The sequence below is a fragment of the Anarhichas minor genome, unplaced genomic scaffold (assembly GCF_050575085.1).
Source record: "Anarhichas minor isolate MPS153535 unplaced genomic scaffold, ASM5057508v1 ptg000028l, whole genome shotgun sequence".
Lineage (NCBI taxonomy): Eukaryota > Metazoa > Chordata > Actinopteri > Perciformes > Anarhichadidae > Anarhichas > Anarhichas minor.
Window position 1 is genome coordinate 9,305,805 of NW_027466474.1, and position 17,291 is coordinate 9,323,095.

Below are 17,291 nucleotides of genomic sequence, written 5' to 3' on the forward strand. Positions count from 1 at the left end.
TGCTTCAAGGCATTAGCGGGATAACTTAATGGAGTTGAAATGGTCATTTACCACTCAGACTGACCTCAGTGTGGTCGCTATGATACTGAAGAAAAGACGCCTGATAACACTGAGGGGCTTTTCAAAACACCCTTACACAGTAGGACATATAACATAAATATGCGTGACATAGTAAAGAGAATTGTCAATAGTTTGGTATGTTTGTGACAAAGCCCCTCAACACTAGGTTTGATTCAAAACCAAGGCGGAAGTAAAATAACTTTTAAACAGAGTCCAACAAATACCAGCATGTAAAGAACAATGTGTTATACAAATCAGAATCAGAATAGCTGAGAAGATTTAAATAGCACTATAAATACAGTAGTTCCCTTTAATAAAGAGCTCTTTGCAGTAAATAAGGGAAAAGAGGATGTACGAGAAGCCGTGATTGGTTTGACAGTTGCTTTCATTTCCATTTCTATTTTCTCTTACCGCCGTTATTAATAACTGTAACAGCACAGGTTGTGTCAGAAAAACGAGCTGGAGCAACAGAAGAAGCCGACTGCTGATTGTTGTCTTTTGATCGGACGGCTTTTGATTTTTGGTGAACCTTTTTGCACATTTATGTCACCATTAACAAAAGAAAGTCCATCTGACCTCGGTAAGTACGCTCCTTTTTCTGTCTGTGTACTAGTAATGGTAGGATTTAGTTGCAATTTTATTTTATAACCATGCTGTTTAGATTGAGATCCCACTGTGGCCAAACTAGTAGAATAATTAGTCAACACAGACACAACGACGAGTCTGAAAAAGCTTTAAAAAAAAAAACTTTAGAAACAGGATGATTGAATCTATCCACTAAACTAATGCATTTGCTCAATTCAGTATTCAAAATCTGACTATGGATTAAAAGACAGGACAAATAAGAAAAAAATAAAACAACAAACTACATCTTACCCTCGTGAAGGTTTACCATTCTGTATTGTTGAAATGGTTTTAGAGAGGTTTACACCGACTATTTTGTCCATTATTATTTGTTTCTGTTATTTTGTCCACCCCATTTATATCTGAGGGTAGGCTAATTAACAGGCACTCCTCCGTGTGCCATGTAACACATTTCACCACAAACTACATCCTTCATAATGAAGTTGAATCACACTTCTCTAAAACAGATTCAATAAAAACGGAGCCTTCCTACGATTTATTGCAGGACTGTTTTATTAGACTGCAGCACTTTTAGCCAGGTGTACCTAATAAACTTGCAGCTGAGTGTATGCATGAGACCTTTATTTTCTTACTTCTATCCAGACTAACAATGAGGCCGATGATCGCTGCCCTCTGTGCGGCAGCCATGTTGATGGGACTCCAGCGGAGTGCTTCATCCCCTGACAGCATCGTAGACCGCTCATCCAAAAACCTCTCCTCTGTCCCAAGAGACCTGCCGCAGACGACTGAGCTTTTAGACCTGTCATGCAACCGCATACAGCACCTTCACCGGGGAGACTTCAAAAACACACCCCTCCTGAGGTTCCTCAACGTTTCCTGGAATAGTTTGGAGGACATCGATCCAGAGACGTTCCTCGACACGCCACTTCTGGAGGATCTAGACCTGTCACACAACAGACTGAGGAACCTGTCGGGTCAGCGGTACCTGCTCCACACAGAGAACCTTCTGGTACTGAATTTAGTCTGCAACAACTTTCTCACAATGACACTTGGCAGTGAGTTCAGATCCCTGGTAAAACTGGAGAGATTAGCTCTTGGAGCACAAAACATCAGTAAGGGGGATTTCCTGAATATTGCTGGAGTGAAACTGCATACACTTACCCTTTCCCTGGAGAATGAACAGGGTTATACAGCAGATAGCCTGCAGGATGCCGATGCTCAGAGGCTTCAGATAGCCTTCACTAGTTATCAAATATTGAACCATCATCTGGTTTCTGATGCACTGTCACTCTTTGATGCCGTGGAGTTGATGGATTTGAATGGTGGCTACAATAACCTGAGTAAGCAGCTGAGCGAGAGAGTAGGAATCCTCACATCTCATCTTTATCTCACCAACATATCAATCGACTGGAAGGACTTGACTTGCTTTGTAGGTGCGGTCCTGCGTACATCAGTCAGTCATCTGACGGCCTCTGATGTGGCCCTGTACAACCTGCCTTTTAGCGACAAAGAAACGATGCAGACGTCTAAAATGAAGTCCTTCAGAGCCATAAGGGCGGTGGTAAAGTCTTTCATCTTTTCACAGGAAACTGTTTATGACTTTTTTATCAACATGCCGGTGGAGAGTTTAGCAATCGTTGAGACTTCAATCATACACATGACATGCCCAAAGTTTCACAGTCCTATCCTGCAGCTGGACTTCTCCAATTGTGCCCTATCCGACTCCATCTTCTCCAGAGTGGAAGGTCAAAAAAGTCTTGAATGTAAGAATCTGGATAGTGTGAGGAAATTGATTCTGGTAGGCAACAATTTCAGGAGCCTTCAGATCCTGAGCAAACGGGTGCAATTCATGAAGTCACTGCAGCATCTGGACCTCAGCATCAACTCCCTGGTTTACGATGGTCTCGGAGAATGTGTCTGGCCACTAAGCATCACCAATATGACTCTGTCGTCTAATGGTCTGACAGCTTCCATTTTTAAATGTCTACCAAAAGGAACAGAGTCACTAGACCTCCAGAACAACCAGGTTTCTGTGATACCATCGTCCATCTTGAAACTGGAAAATCTTTCATCTCTGAATCTAAATGCCAACAGGCTGAGGGACCTCCCAGTATGCAACGGCTTCCCCCTGTTGAATGAGCTTCTGCTCAAGTCAAATTCCCTCCATGCACCAACTATGAACAAGCTGGACAGCTGCCCCAAACTGAAGACCCTGGATGTCAGTTACAACCCCTTCACCTGCACCTGCGCTCTGAGGAGTTTCATAAGTCTTGGCATCAAGTCTGAAAAGAAGAAGAGTCACACAGGAATTGAATTGTTGAGCTGGCCATTGGGCTATTACTGCACCTACCCAGAGGCCTTTAGAAACTTCGCCTTGAAAGACATCTCCATCTCAGAGGTCTCCTGTAACATCGGCCTCCTAGCTACCACCATCTTGTGCCCAGCAGTGATAGTGATTATCGCAGTTGTGATCCTGTGCCATCGTTTGGATGCCCCCTGGTATATGCGCATGATCTGGCAGTGGACCAGAGCCAAACATCGCGCCAGAATGCGTCACGTTCGACCTGAAGAACTGGTGGGTGTCGAGTTTCATGCTTTTGTGTCCTACAGCCAGCATGACGCAGACTGGGTGCAGAATTCCCTCCTCCCAAACCTTGAAGACACCGCAGGAGGGCTCCGAATCTGTCACCATGAGAAAAACTTTGTGCCGGGAAAGACGATCATTGAGAACATCATCGCCTGTGTGGAGAAGAGCCGACGCTCCGTGTTTGTGCTCTCTGTTCACTTCGTCAAGAGCGAGTGGTGCCATTATGAGCTGTACTTCGCCAGCCACCAACGCCTCGCTTGGGGCACGGACAGCGTTGTGCTGGTACTGCTCGAGCCTCTGCCTCAGTACCTGATCCCATCCAAGTACTACCAGCTGAAGTCCATGATGGGCCGGCACACATACTTGGAGTGGCCTCAGGACAGGGCCAAGCACAGGCTGTTCTGGGCTAACCTCAGGGCTGCACTACAGGCAGACCTGCCCAATGCACCAGTGACAGAACTAGAGGAGTGAGTTCGGAAGGAAGACTTACAGAGGAAGCGAAAGTGTGAAGAGGATGTGTGAATTATACTGAAGTGAAAGTTGGAAAGATAGGAGTAAAAACGTGGGTGCTCTGGAGCGAAAAAGAAGTGTGAACATTTTCTAGTATTCTTTCTAAAACACATAAGCATACTTTCTTGAGCTATAGTGTCTAATTTCTAATTGTGTACTATGAGATGAAGATAAACTGACTGCTTGTAAGATAGAAATCATTTGGCAATTCTTTCAACCATTTAGAGGACATTTAATGGAAACATTTATATAAACTAACATTTCAAGTTTGTAACAAAAACAATAAACTTTACCGAAGAATATCAAAAATGTGTCATAACTGACTCCACAAATGTCACAATATGATTGAACCACTTCAAATATGGTTGTGCACAACTACACACGTACTATGTTAACTTCATGAGCACTGTATATTCAGAAAACCAGTATTGTTACCAACTCTCTGAAAAGAGAGATCTGCTTTTAAGGTAAGGAGATGTATTATTTTAAGAGTTCATAGATGGATGATGAAGACAAGAGTTACAAATGTGTCCTGTGTCCTAAAGTCAGTCCAGCTGCATTAAAACGATGCCTGGAATATCAACTATGAAAAAAGGCTCAAAAGTCACAGGCCAGGTGTCAAGGAAGAGACTGGATGATCATGATCTTCTCGTTGATGCAGAAACGGTGAAGCACACTGTACAGGTTCTCTCCACAACGCGACACCTGCCTCTCCATGGCCAGACGGAAATCTTCCTTCACTCCCTTGGTGATCCCACGAGTCACGGTGTGGTGTCTGAAAAAAAAACATAGGATAAAAACTACAATGAACACAAACATACATACAGTCAGAGATGTATTATTATGACATGATTTGAGAATGAGGTCTATGCAGTAAAGACAAAATCACAGAAAAAGTATGTTGTTTTTTTCTTACATAAATCAACCATTCAAGATTACACAACAAAAGTCTCATCATCATAAATAAAAAAAACACATAAAACATGTTCACAAATGAAATGAGCTCAAGTGTTATGAAAAGGTAATAACTAAATTGACTGCACAACAAGACCAACATCATCCTCAAAGAACAACAACAACAACAGTGATGACCACAGAAAGACGAGCAATGGCTCAAATAAACAAACGCCAACAGGAAATCAAACTACTTCTGGATGTAAAATGACAGGCCCAAATCAAAACTGGAGGGATGACAAGCCTTGAAGTTGGGAATGAAGGGAGGGTGACTGGTGTGGGGGGGGGGAGGGATGGGGCTGTGGGAGGAGGGGCCTGGGGTACCTGTCCATCGTCTGCACCCCTTGTAGCAGAAGGGTATTTAACTCCACCCCCAGGGCAGGACTAGGGTTCCTGAAGGACAGCAACATTCAACAACTCTGTCAGTGAGGGTGCATTTAAGTGTCTTAACTTCTACAGCAATCAATGAAGGAGTTCGATAGAAGCTTTGTTTTTAACCGTAAACTCATTCTAAAGTCGCTCCGTCAACAGCATTTTCAGTTCAAAGTACATTTCTACCCACAGGCCGTGTCTACTTAAGATCGTCAATCAACATCACTGTCCTCTTTAAAAGCAGCAACAGAACGGGAGTGCGCAGAGTCACGATGCAACTAAAACGTTTGTGAATGGGACGCGCTTACTTGATCAGCATTCCCTGATTGGGCAGGAACTCCAGTTGAATCCTGCCGCCTTCTGGAGTACGCAGGTATGCAAACTCCTCCAACATGTCAATGTCTGACAAAAGTCATGAGCTCATGGAAACTAACATCCAAGATATGAGACCACACACACAAGGTAACCACAAAGTCATTTGTCTCTATACATTTTGTCAGGCTTGTGTGAGTTACACAAAAAAAAAAAAAAAGGATACTGGTGACATAGTTGAAGAAATTCTCATACTGAAGACCGCCTTGCTGACAGATCTTCTCCACTGCCTTTAAAAACAGCATCTCGCCCTGTGGCCAGTCGTGCTGCAGGAGCACCACCACGTGACCGAGGGACAGGTCGTCACGGCTGTCTGTGAAGACACGGAGCTGATCGCACAAAATGAGAAAAAGAGAAAGTGGGTTATACGAAGGTTTAATACCTTAATGGTCTTAAAAAAAATGGATCGACACAAATAGTGACCAACCGTGCATTTCCACAGGCTTAACTAGTTTATGTACCTTGAAGCAGGCGAACATCAGCTGGAAACAGAAAGGTAACACAGCTTTGCTGGTGCAGGGAAGCAATCTCAGGTCATTACCTAGATATGACAAAAACACACAACAGTTATACATTTCTCTGTCACACAATAAATGGTGCGATTTATATGATTTCTGTATCGAGGGACAACAGTAGTTTCAACAAAGAGAGTCGTTTCTCGTTAATATGTACATTTTATCAAAGGTAACCTGTGGTTTCCTTGTATTGATGTTGAGTTAATGGTCATAACAATCTGTCAACATACAGACGCACGCAAAACATTTTTGGGATATATTTGCCAAATATATGAAACCATTTTGTGCGACAAAAGATGTATATTAGATGTCAATTTTACATAAATAGTTAAAAGCTGTTCACAGGTGGGAAGCAGGAAGTGTTTACCTTTCCTTATTTTGGTCTTGACTCTGCTCTGATCCTCTGGAGTCTTAGTTGGGTCCAGGCTCGGGGACATCAGACCCCCGACAACATCAAGCAGCTTCTCACAGGCCATCTGATTAACACACACAGTACAACACGTGCATCACATGGCTGGACAGGGCAAGGCTATTACACCAAATGTTGTAAAAAAAATTCAATAAAATATATTGTCTACATTTTGTCACTTGTACTCTAAATCCTGTTGTCCATGTCTTATGGATATCTTTTTACTGGGCCAAAACCTGTTCTGAAAATTGTTGGTATAGAAAATTCAGGTATGCATGTCAAATTATGCTCAATAATAAAGCTTTGCATGTGATAAGCGTAGAAGCTTTGGAGCAAAATAAACACATATCAGTTAGTCAGAGTGGTTGAATTAATAAGTATATATGTACGTCTGAACATAATCTCTGAAATTTGAACTCTGCTGCAGTTGTGTGCTTCTAAAATCAAATTAACTTTGACGCCACCTGCAGGCTAGATGGGGTTATCGATTCATTCTTGGAGCATGGCCCACAGAGCAGTATGTTTTCTATAATAACACCAAGCAAAACAACCTCCTCCGTACATTACAGTGCAATAGAGACATCAGTATAAAACAAGATTAGAACAGCATCTACAGTAGTGGCATTACAGAACAGAGACTGTACATCCATTTGAAAAGGAATAGTAAAACAATTACTGCTCAATACAATAGTACGACATAATATATTTGGGCCAGGTGTGTATTCACAATATGGGAAAAGGGCCACACGATGGACTAATGCAACAACAACATGAGTGTTGTTGTTGTTGTGTGTGTGTGTGTGTGTGTGTGTGTGTGTGTGTGTGTGTGTGTGTGTGTGTGTACCCTGTACTCTCCCAGTGCGTAGTGGCAGGACGCCTGCTGTATGAGGGCCCTGTGGTGCTCCAGACTGGCCTGACCTGAGGGGCTCTGCTGTCCAGGCTGAGGCTGCTGCACTGCAGCCATCTGGTGCAGGCTAGAGAGGGCCTTACGGTACTGTCCCTGGAGACACACACACAAACAACTAATGAGGCACATGGGAAGAGATTCATTTTAACGTTTATAAATATCTCAGTTAGGAAAACTATATATTGCCATCAATTCCATTAAATTTACCTCAGTTCAATCCATTTGCCCCATTCATTAAATATTGTATACATTAATATATGTTATTATTATTATTATTATAATATTTATATATTTATTATAATTATTAATATATTGCTACATCTTGTCTGTGCTGCGCCTCCAATTACTACACTTCCTCCTAGATCGATAAAGTTAAATTAAATCCAGTACAAAGTGATTAAATACTTTACAAAAATAAAACGACAATAAAAAGGGCAGCAGGTGTCTTGTCACAAACAAATACAGAAAACATCATAAATCAACAGAAGTGTTGCTTGCCTGGTATATGATTGTGTCAGTGAGGAATATTCTGAACCACAGCCAGCTGTCCGTCTTCCAAGAGGCACAGATCTTCTTGAACTCTGTTAAAATGTTACAAAAACAAATTATTAAGACGCTTTTTCCTTAATTCCTTAAGTTGTTATAGAGAAAGCGTTTATAAGCCATAAAAATACATCTGCAGCTGTTGTGGTTTTCAATCTATGATATAGTGTATGAGTGACTGGACCCTGTCTGAGTAAGAAAATAAGAACACGTATGAACAGAAGAGGTGTTTACCGGTTTCCAGGCCATCATGGGAGTGGAGAAGGTCCCAGCTTTCCCTTGCTGTGCGAAAGCTCTCCAGAGTCTCTGACCAGCTGGGCATCTCAGTCTTGTTCACCAAAATGTGTCGACCGCGTCCTTTTCCCAACCCTTCCTCATCATCTGAGCTCTACAATGACACGGATACAACGGAAACACACCACAGTCACCTTCTTAATAACACATAAAGCACAACCTTGCACAGTTTTTTCTGGCTAGAAACATCAAAATGATTTCTGATCTGTACTCACCATTGTCTTCTCTCTCCCATCTGCCAGTTTGCGTTTCTTATGTGCATGTTTCACTGCTCCCCTTTCCACGTCCACATCATTATACACCGAGCTCAAATCCTCTACAAGGATCCACGGCCCGGAGCTCAACGCATTCACACCTGCCAGACATAAACCCACCGTTTGATCTTTTGACCTTTTAATGAAAAGAACTAGAGTTAAACGAACAAGCAAAGACGGAGGCTAACCCTGGAACAGTGCAGGCTGCACAGCTGAGACGTAGAGGAAGGCGCTGCGGAAGAGGACGAGCGCGGCGCAGATGACTACTTGACTGCAGCAGCGGGACCGCGTGTCTCCTTCCAGACTAGGCAGGTAGCGACACAGCTCCTTCACTCTCTGCAGCATGTCCACATAACTCCTAGAGCATAAGGTACACACAAAAAAAAGAAACATGGAGTACAATTCAACAGCCTCAAAATGACCAACGTTAGATCTGAATGACATGCAGACGGATGCACTACCTCTGTCCCATGTCTCCCTGCCACTCGCAGCGCGCTCCAACCACAGCGAGGATATCCAACAGTCTCTCCCAAGGTTCCGCTACCACTGACGATTTTTCAGACAGACCGTCAATCACATAGCGCTGGGAGCCACGGGACACAGTGGGCGACTTCAGAGAGCCACCTTCTTGAGAGCCTGAAACAAAGAACAAGAGGAGCAGAAGGAAATGTTAAGACAGGCAATGAACAGAAACAATATGGAGATAGACCCCACTATAGGACAAGGAACCTTGAGGTGTAAAGCATCACACTGAGTTAGCACTAAGAGCAACATGAACACAGTGCTGCTTTACCCTGTGTCTGTGCATCAGGAGAGGGTCCACGGGTAACATAGCCGATGTAGAATTCAGCTGCTTTCAGCATGTACTTCTGCATCAGGCTGGCCGGTAAGCGCATGTCCATGTTGTTTATGACCAACGGGAGGACATCACACACTGTAATAATAAGAAATAATTAGTCTGAAAGTCATTGCATATGAAAAGCAAGTTTTAATGAGTGTTTCACTCACCAAAAAGTTTTCTGAAGCAGTTGACAGGCGTCTCCACATTCTCTGATGCCTCCGCCTCCAACAGTTTTTCTCCTAGATTGACCTAAACATACAGCAGAAAGTTAGCAGGGACTGTTTATAGTTCCATGTACTCGACGTTCAAATGTCAACACACAAGGGCTATGATATTGTTACTTACTCCGTGTTGAACCACAGACTCAGGAAAGCGCTTCAGAAGGAGGAGCAGCATCTCGGCCTTCTCCAAAGTGTTGAAACATTGCTCTGTGGCTTTCAGTAGCATCTCACACTGCACACGGCCAGGCAGTGTCTCAAAAAGCCCTGGGGGACACACACACACACACACACACACACACACACACACACACACACACACACACACACACACACACACACACACACACACACACACACACAAAGATAGACACTCTTTAAGATTTCAAAACCAACACTTCATTGTCACACTCCTGAGAGTGAGTTAAGCTCCTCTCACCTCGTAGAAACTGTGCATGTTTGTCCTGAGAGTCACTGCGGAGTGCAGCTGTGATGACACTGATCTCTCGCCAAACAATGGGCTGATCTGGAAAGTTAATGAACCTAAAGAATAACAAACAGTTAGCATATGTTAGGTCAGAGTCAGTAACACTTGTACCACAGATTAGATCCTACACTGTAACTCACATGTCGTACAGCAGTCTCCCTGCGGAAGCTGTTCTCTCTGCATTGCGTTCAATGATGTACATTTCATACTGTGAAAAGATGTCAACAATGCACTCATAACAGAGGATCCACACACTTCAAACACGTGATGATGCTCGACTGACTGATGCAAAAATGCATGTGCTATTATGCTATTATCAGCTGATACAAATGCGTAATGTTACCTGTATGTTGAAATCTGCAGGGTAAAGGGTCCTGGCAGTTATGAGCCAGGCTTTGGCCGCACAGGGATCATCAGAGACCAGCTCCCGGGCTGTCTTCACCAAAAACTCGCAATCTTTTTGCGCTGACATTTCTCATGAATCTCGCTTTCGGCGGCGAAGGCGACAAAACTGAACCCACGTGCAGTTCAGAAAACAGTTTAACGCATATAGTTGTCTCACGAGGACATGTGCTGTAACAGTTAACGTTAGCCAACGTTAGCGTTAAGCTAAAGACAGCTGTTCTGTGCAAAATGTAAGAATACAGCTAGCAACAAATAGCTGACTATCACCTGACATCTCTGGTGCAATTGTTCAACAGACCAGGTCCTGTTATTCAATTACCTCGTATACATTTACAAAATAGTGAATATTAACAAAAAAAAGAACGACAAAAAAAACAGTTTTGAAATCACCAGTCAAAGCTAAACCTCTATTTACCGACACCCGTCTTTAACGTGACGACAATGACGTCACATCACAGTCGTAAAAATGTCGCTACATCCTGCTTTACGACGAACAAAAACAACGCGGAAAAAACGTCCGTTTTTGCGTTTTATGGTTTTAATCAAAATATTTCGTGCGTCACCACCAACATAGATAATATCCACTATTGTACAATACAATTAACTAATAGAGCAAAGATGAAATAATCTCTAAAAAAAGTCCGCTGTAGACCCATCCATATGCTCTCAGATCTGCAGTAGTGCGCATGCGCTTCAGATGCGTTTTGCTGCGGTCACCTGCTGCTGCTGCTGGGGCTACAGACACGACCTACAACTGTGCCCCAATTACCTTGCAAAAAGCTACAGCACTCAAACCTGTTCGGAGACAGGACAGCGTCTGGCGTAAACGGCAGGTAAAGACTGATTAATGAGCCGATCTGTTGCCTGTTGCTGTCAACAACATCTCTGATTATGCTAGCTAGACACTTAGCGTGCTAGGCTTACATGTAGTTACTGTGTAACAAACAGCCGTTATATCCGAGCCTGTTCTCTCTGTAAAATAAACATCTGATCGACTGTTTCTACCACAGCCGACGAGACCCAGTCTCTAGCTAAGTTGATTAGCTAAACAGACTAGCAGTTGGGTGTCTAGCTATTGCGCAAAGCTAGCCCGTCGCTTACTTCTTGTTGTTTTTAGCTAGCTATTCATACAGTAAGTAATGTCGTGTTCTTGTTGTAATGGGCCTGTTAAGGGATGTTAGGCCTATTGTGTCCGTCTGACAGGGGAGCATGCTAGGACAACAAGCATGACACGACAAACCAGTTAACAGGAAGCATTACACAGAGGGCGTGTCTCGCGGAAGATTGAGTTATGGAAAAAGTATCGGTTGATTACATAAGTGGTGCATTTCGTCATCTGCTCAAATCTGTTGACATAGTTAAAGTATCAATATCATAATGTGGTTGTTTTTTTAAATCTGATGTAATACAATTTTAATAAAATGCAGTATAGTTCAGTAGTTTCCTGCGAAACGTCATGGAGGTAGTTGGTTGTGTAAAGTCTTCCAACATGGAGCTAAAGTTACACCTCAAAACTAAAATGCTTGAATGAATGTACTGTACTTTAAACCCGAGGAACTTCTGAATTACATAACTCTCAGAGGTCAGTTACAGTAGCCATGTGGCAGTGTGGTTTGTCATACAGACCTGAAACTGTGTGTCAGTATTTCTGGAGTCTTATTTTGGTTGACTTGCTGTGCCCTCGAACGTCCTTGCCTCCTTGGTCTATATTTAGACAACTTGCTTTATGTGTTTCAGGTATTTAGAGGATATTGCTTTCATTTGAGCAGATTTTCTGTTACTATTGTTTGTGGTAGGCTGTGCCACTAGCTTCTAATTCAAAAAGAGGAAAAACTAGATTAAATCTTTTATGATGAAGTTTAATATGTTGCATCAAATGAACAGACCTGGTGTCTTCTCCTGCCCCGTGACTAAGCTGACCTTTTCCAGTCTGTCAAGTTTTGTATCAACCCTTATCTGTGGCTAGTTGGGGCAGCAGTTTAATCTGTTTAAGGCTACATGTAGCATGAATGGGCCATTTAATCTAAACCCCAATCAATATATCTCATAATTTATTTTACAAATATTTGTATCAGCACACATGTTGGCAGATATGCAAGAAATTGTGTTATGTTCAATTCAATAGTGTTGTTGTAATTTTTCTAGCAAAGTGAATGTTGTGTACGGCAGTCCCTCCATACACAAGCCATTCAAATAATTGTAAAAAGATATTGAGGATTAATAGGCATGTCTGATATGTCCTCTTTCTTTCACAGGCTATATCATTTACAACAGAGGGCGGTGCTGATGTGATGCTGGAGCAACAGGCTGCGGAGCACTGAGCCTCCCATGGCTGTTAGCACCATGGACTCTGAGTCAGCCCGGACACCTCAGCCTCAGCCTGACCTGGCTAAAGGAGGCCGCTCCCTGCTGCTTGCTGGATCTCTGAGTTCCATGCTGGGCACTCGAGGGAAGCACTACGTCTGCGGCTCCATTGCAGCGTTTACCAACATCGTGGTGACTTTCCCCATCCAGAAGGTGCTGTTCCGCCAGCAGCTGCACGGCGTGTTGGCCAGTGAGGCGGTGCGGCAGCTCCAGAGGGATGGGCTGAGGAATCTCTACCGGGGCCTGCTGCCCCCACTGCTCCAGAAGAGCACTACGGTGGCCATCATGTTTGGCCTGTATGAGGACTTCTCAAGGGTCTTACTCGACTGTGCCGCTGGCAGCGGTGTGCCGGAGCTGGTCACTCGGAGCTTTGCCGCGGCGTTGGCAGGAACAGCGGAGGCTATCCTGATGCCGTTTGAGCGTGTGCAGACGCTCCTACAAGACCATCGGCACCACGGGCGCTTCAACAACACAGTCCACACCTTCCGGACACTTCTGACTGAGTACGGTGTCAAAGAGTGCTACCGTGGCCTGGTGCCCATAATTCTCCGTAATGGCCCGAGCAACGTGCTCTTCTTCGGGCTACGCGGGCCCATTAAGGAGCAGCTCCCAGAAGTCACTAGCCGGTCCGGTCATGTGATTAATGATTTTGTGTGTGGGGGTGTGCTGGGGGCAGGCCTCGGCATCATGTTCTACCCATTAAATGTGGTTAAGTCCCGGGCTCAGTCTCAGGTAGGCGGAGCCTTCCAGCCTTGCAGGGAGGTGCTGCTAACAGTGTGGAGAGAAAGGGGCGGCAGTGTGGCCATGCTCTTCAGAGGGGCCCACCTCAACTACCACCGCTCGCTCATCTCCTGGGGAATCATCAATGCCACCTATGAACTGCTGCTGAAGCTCATGTAAGAGGGGGGTTGGAGATAACACAATAGAGATCTAGAGAGGAAGAGAAAGCATTTAAAGGGAAAAGCCTGCTTGGAGTGATGGAGCCAGTTTGTTGAGGAGAAAGGAAATCGTAAAGTAAAGCTGATGTACTTGCTGAAATTGCACTTCTGACAGGGGCCAACAGTCAGTTTGAGATAACCCACATGTCATGACTATTTACTGTTCAAAATATTATAAACGAGACGCACGCTTTAGCCTATACACAACGTTTGCCAGGGTCCAATTGAAATGCCCTTGTTTGCTCTCTGTACAAAATAGTTTTGGAGCAAACTGAACTCCAGTGCTTTTTTTTCCACACAGTTTCAAGCAAAGGTTACTTGACTGGATTAACTGTGTCTTCATTCGTGCCGTGTGCTGTGGTGTTTTGTAGACAACATCCGTCTGTTTGTTTGACCAAGAGCATTTCCTCTGTGAGGCTGTATTCTGCCACTTGACTGAAACTCTTTTGTACTTTTGACTATTTCAATTCTCAAGGAGTGTGTACTGACTTGAGTGTTGGCCGGTTTGTTTCTCATCATGCTCCATCACCACCAATTCGGCCTTTATGTTTGTGAGATCAGAAGGCTAATACTTAAAAAAACATTGTTGAAATGAGTATCGGTGATGATCGAGCTGACACACGCAGGCTATTTGAACACGTGGTTCATCTTTGCCAGTTGGAGCTTAAAAGTTTTGTCCAGCACTATTTGTCATGGTTTGTTTTATGAAATGCTACTGGCATGTATTATTTGGGTTTTTTGAGAAGTGCCCATTGATGTCACTAAAACACATTTATTGGAAAAGAGAAAATAAATGTTTAATGTTGACTTCAGTTGCAACAAATTATCCCATAAAAAATTTGGTCTTTGTTAAAGATTATTTGTAAGAATACCATTGCCATTTAAGAAAAAAATAATTTTGATATTAATTGTCTGCGCCTTTGCTGCGTTTGTTTATTTTTGGCTCTTCATTCATTTGCTGTACAACTAAGTGCTTCTCAATGTTTGTTTACTTGTTATGAACTTTAATGTCACTTGGTTTAAACATGTATTTCTCCCTCTACTCACACTTTATCATTCCTTCTCTCACGCTTGCGCTCCTCTCTGTCTGTAACATCTGTTGACATAATGGGCTCAGATTTCAAGCTTGAGTAGATACTGTCACCACGCAGCAGCTCTCGCTGGGTCCGACAGCCCGAAGAGGAAAGGCATGCTGCCTGGACACAGAGCGAGAGAGAGAATAGTAATGGTGCTGAGAGAAGACCGGGGCAGAGGGTAATGTTCAGTGGCACAAAAAGCTCAAGCAGCCATGTAAATGTATCACTTGGCCTATTTCTCCAATTCTTTTCATTTTGATTGTCCACCGCGTGTCGTTTCCTGAGCATCTTTTTAAGATCTTCCAGGGTTTCCTTTTTCAAAGTAAGAATCAAATTTGGATTTGAAATTGGGACACCCTCGCTTACATTAATCAATGCTGTTTATAATTTCCACTTTTCCTGAAGCACAAGTCTCCAAATCACAATGAAAATGTCAAATGAATAATTGCAAACAAATGAAATGTTTCAAAATCAATCTATTAAACATATTGACAGTGAATAAGTCTGTTATGTGGGTGTCTAAGGGGATAAATGTGTTAACTGTCATGTTTTCTCAAAGAAGAAGCCTCATTCACCAAAAAGATATGACAAATTGTCTTCTGCTTATGTAATAGAGGCACTCGTACATTATGGAACTGTGTCTTATACTTTATGGGCGATGGTGGCTCAGGGAGCAGGGCGTCCTTCAACCAGAGGATCCCCCAATGTGTTGGTTAAAGACACTTAACCTTAATTCAATTTAATCTGATGGTAGCCCCTGCCATCAGTGTATGAATGGATGAATGTAGTGTGAAAGCACTTTGAGTGGTCGTAGGACCAAAGAAAGCGCTATAAGTCCATTTAAGCACCGTAATCATCACATCATCACTGTTACAAAGATGTATTACAGACATAACACTGGATCACAATGAGGGATGGAGCAAACACTCAAGTAGACGGTAGTTTAACACCACTATCTGCTGTTTCTGTTACACGTTCGATCATGAAAATGTCTCTCACAGCAGCCCCACACTCTCAGACTGTTTGTTTTTTTGTTTTTTTTACATGTGCGACTTTCTAGATTACTATGTCAAGAAGTCAGACTGCAGATAGTGATCAGATTAAGGGCAATCTGACATGGGGACTTTGGATCAGGGAGGGTTGAGCTACTGTGGCTACAAAGCCTCTCAACTCTTTCACCCTAACACGTGTCTGTCTGACCATCATCTTAGATTAGAAAATCTTAAATTCATCATTCATTTAGCATTATTTAGGAATGCATTTTAACAATGGGAGGGGAGATGTTACTCTCTGTCTCAGCTGGCTATCTGTGAATATTTTGGATGCATTCTCAGCACCAAAAGAGAGAAAGCAGGCTCCAGTGCTACATGCACAGATAAATACTGCCTTCATGGAAGTATACCAACTCAATACTGGGAAATGAATCCCAAAGTAATCCTCTAACAGTATTATTAGTGCAGTGTTGTTATAAATAGAGAGCTGTTTAGACTGCCATGGTATAACTTCATTCTATCTGCTGTTGTTGAAATGTTCAGCTCGGGGTTCAATGCTAGAATGGTAAATTGAATGTCTTCTGAAATGATTTGTAGACTCAATACTTAGGGAGGGAGCTTGCATGAACTGGAAGTTGTTCCATTGAATTTTGTTGATAACTGGCCTATAGACAAAACCCAAACACCAAGACGTTCAACATTGTTCAGGTCAATGTGTAATTTATTACCAAACAATACATTTCTTGGTACATCGACTTCATTGTACGTGTGTACGGAAAAGTGACTGCTCATGTAGAAACACAATGTCCTCTTTGAAAATGAAATGCTGTTGATACAGTTTTACCGTACAGAAACAAAACACGTAGGTGACACAGGCACTCTTCACTGTTTGAGCCTGCTTGATGAACAACTAGAGATGCTCATACAGTACGTCTTCATGTTAGTGCTATGATGGACCCTGCTAGTGGACCTCCATAGGAATTGGAAGCTCTGAAATCCCCCACAAGAGACCTGCGTTCTTACTTTTTATGCATAGCCACCTTGACAAAATTCTGTGTCATCTAGTTGGAAGATTAAATATACTACCTACGTCCTCACCGGCTCTCTCTAAACACTTAAGCAGTCTTGATTTCGGCTAATCCCCTTATCATATTTGTATAAGCAAGTAATTACCCTCTTGTTGTCATAGGTGGCTCAAGCAAATCTTCCAAAGCGGATGGCTCATCAAACGAGTTGGCATCATGTGAGGTGGACGAGCTGTTTAAGCTCAGCAAACTGATCGAGCAATGTAATCCTTTTACTGACAATTCACAAACATCAGTATAGACAGGAGTCTTTATATTGACAAATGCTAATGCCATGCAACTTTGCACAATGTTGTAATACATAATTAAGTAATACATAATTAAGCAGTAAGTTTTCCCGAAACAAGACAGAAGCCAACATTCCAAACAAAGAAAGCACCCATTATATTCAGATAAACATAATGCAGCTATTGTTGTTTTTAATGTTAGCACAAAAACAAGGATACAGTATGTGGGGCATGAGTTTATGTTTGCATAGCCATAAACTAAGGTCAAGACAGACTATGACACAAAGATATAAATG

At 42.9% G+C, this 17,291-nt stretch overlaps 3 protein-coding genes across 3 annotated transcripts; 2 read left to right on the forward strand and 1 right to left on the reverse strand.

The window, feature by feature from the left end:
- Window positions 1-480: 480 nt before the first annotated feature.
- tlr1 (toll-like receptor 1) lies at window positions 481-4,051 on the forward strand. Its single transcript, XM_076103830.1, has 2 exons — window positions 481-640; window positions 1,288-4,051. Exon 2 carries the CDS (start codon window positions 1,295-1,297, stop codon window positions 3,701-3,703), a length of 2,409 nt encoding a protein of 802 aa, XP_075959945.1. The 5' UTR covers window positions 481-640; window positions 1,288-1,294; the 3' UTR covers window positions 3,704-4,051.
- On the reverse strand, window positions 3,951-11,485 carry ints10 (integrator complex subunit 10). Its single transcript, XM_076103831.1, has 17 exons — window positions 10,252-11,485; window positions 10,049-10,116; window positions 9,861-9,964; window positions 9,549-9,688; window positions 9,371-9,452; window positions 9,156-9,296; window positions 8,824-8,998; window positions 8,551-8,720; window positions 8,324-8,463; window positions 8,049-8,202; window positions 7,770-7,852; window positions 7,209-7,364; window positions 6,323-6,431; window positions 5,902-5,981; window positions 5,607-5,769; window positions 5,377-5,470; window positions 3,951-4,517 (listed from the first exon to the last, which is right to left on the reverse strand). Exons 1-17 carry the CDS (start codon window positions 10,378-10,380, stop codon window positions 4,361-4,363), a joined length of 2,145 nt encoding a protein of 714 aa, XP_075959946.1. The 5' UTR covers window positions 10,381-11,485; the 3' UTR covers window positions 3,951-4,360.
- On the forward strand, window positions 10,990-15,193 carry LOC142963124 (mitochondrial nicotinamide adenine dinucleotide transporter SLC25A51-like). Its single transcript, XM_076103832.1, has 2 exons — window positions 10,990-11,146; window positions 12,569-15,193. The coding sequence occupies exon 2, from the start codon at window positions 12,642-12,644 to the stop codon at window positions 13,575-13,577; it is 936 nt and encodes a 311-aa protein (XP_075959947.1). The 5' UTR covers window positions 10,990-11,146; window positions 12,569-12,641; the 3' UTR covers window positions 13,578-15,193.
- The last annotated feature ends 2,098 nt before the right edge of the window (window positions 15,194-17,291 follow it).

Bases quoted from the DNA above. Each gene is read 5' to 3' on its own strand.
- tlr1 (XM_076103830.1), top strand. From the start codon at position 1,295: ATGAGGCCGATGATCGCTGCCCTCTGTGCGGCAGCCATGTTGATGGGA.
- ints10 (XM_076103831.1), bottom strand. From the start codon at position 10,380: ATGTCAGCGCAAAAAGATTGCGAGTTTTTGGTGAAGACAGCCCGGGAG. The intron at 7,853-8,048 runs GTAAACACCTCT...ACATTTTAACAG, and splicing joins CCATGATGGCCTGGAAACCG to AGTTCAAGAAGATCTGTGCC. The intron at 7,365-7,769 runs GCAAGCAACACT...GTGTGTCTCCAG, and splicing joins CTGACACAATCATATACCAG to GGACAGTACCGTAAGGCCCT.
- LOC142963124 (XM_076103832.1), top strand. From the start codon at position 12,642: ATGGCTGTTAGCACCATGGACTCTGAGTCAGCCCGGACACCTCAGCCT.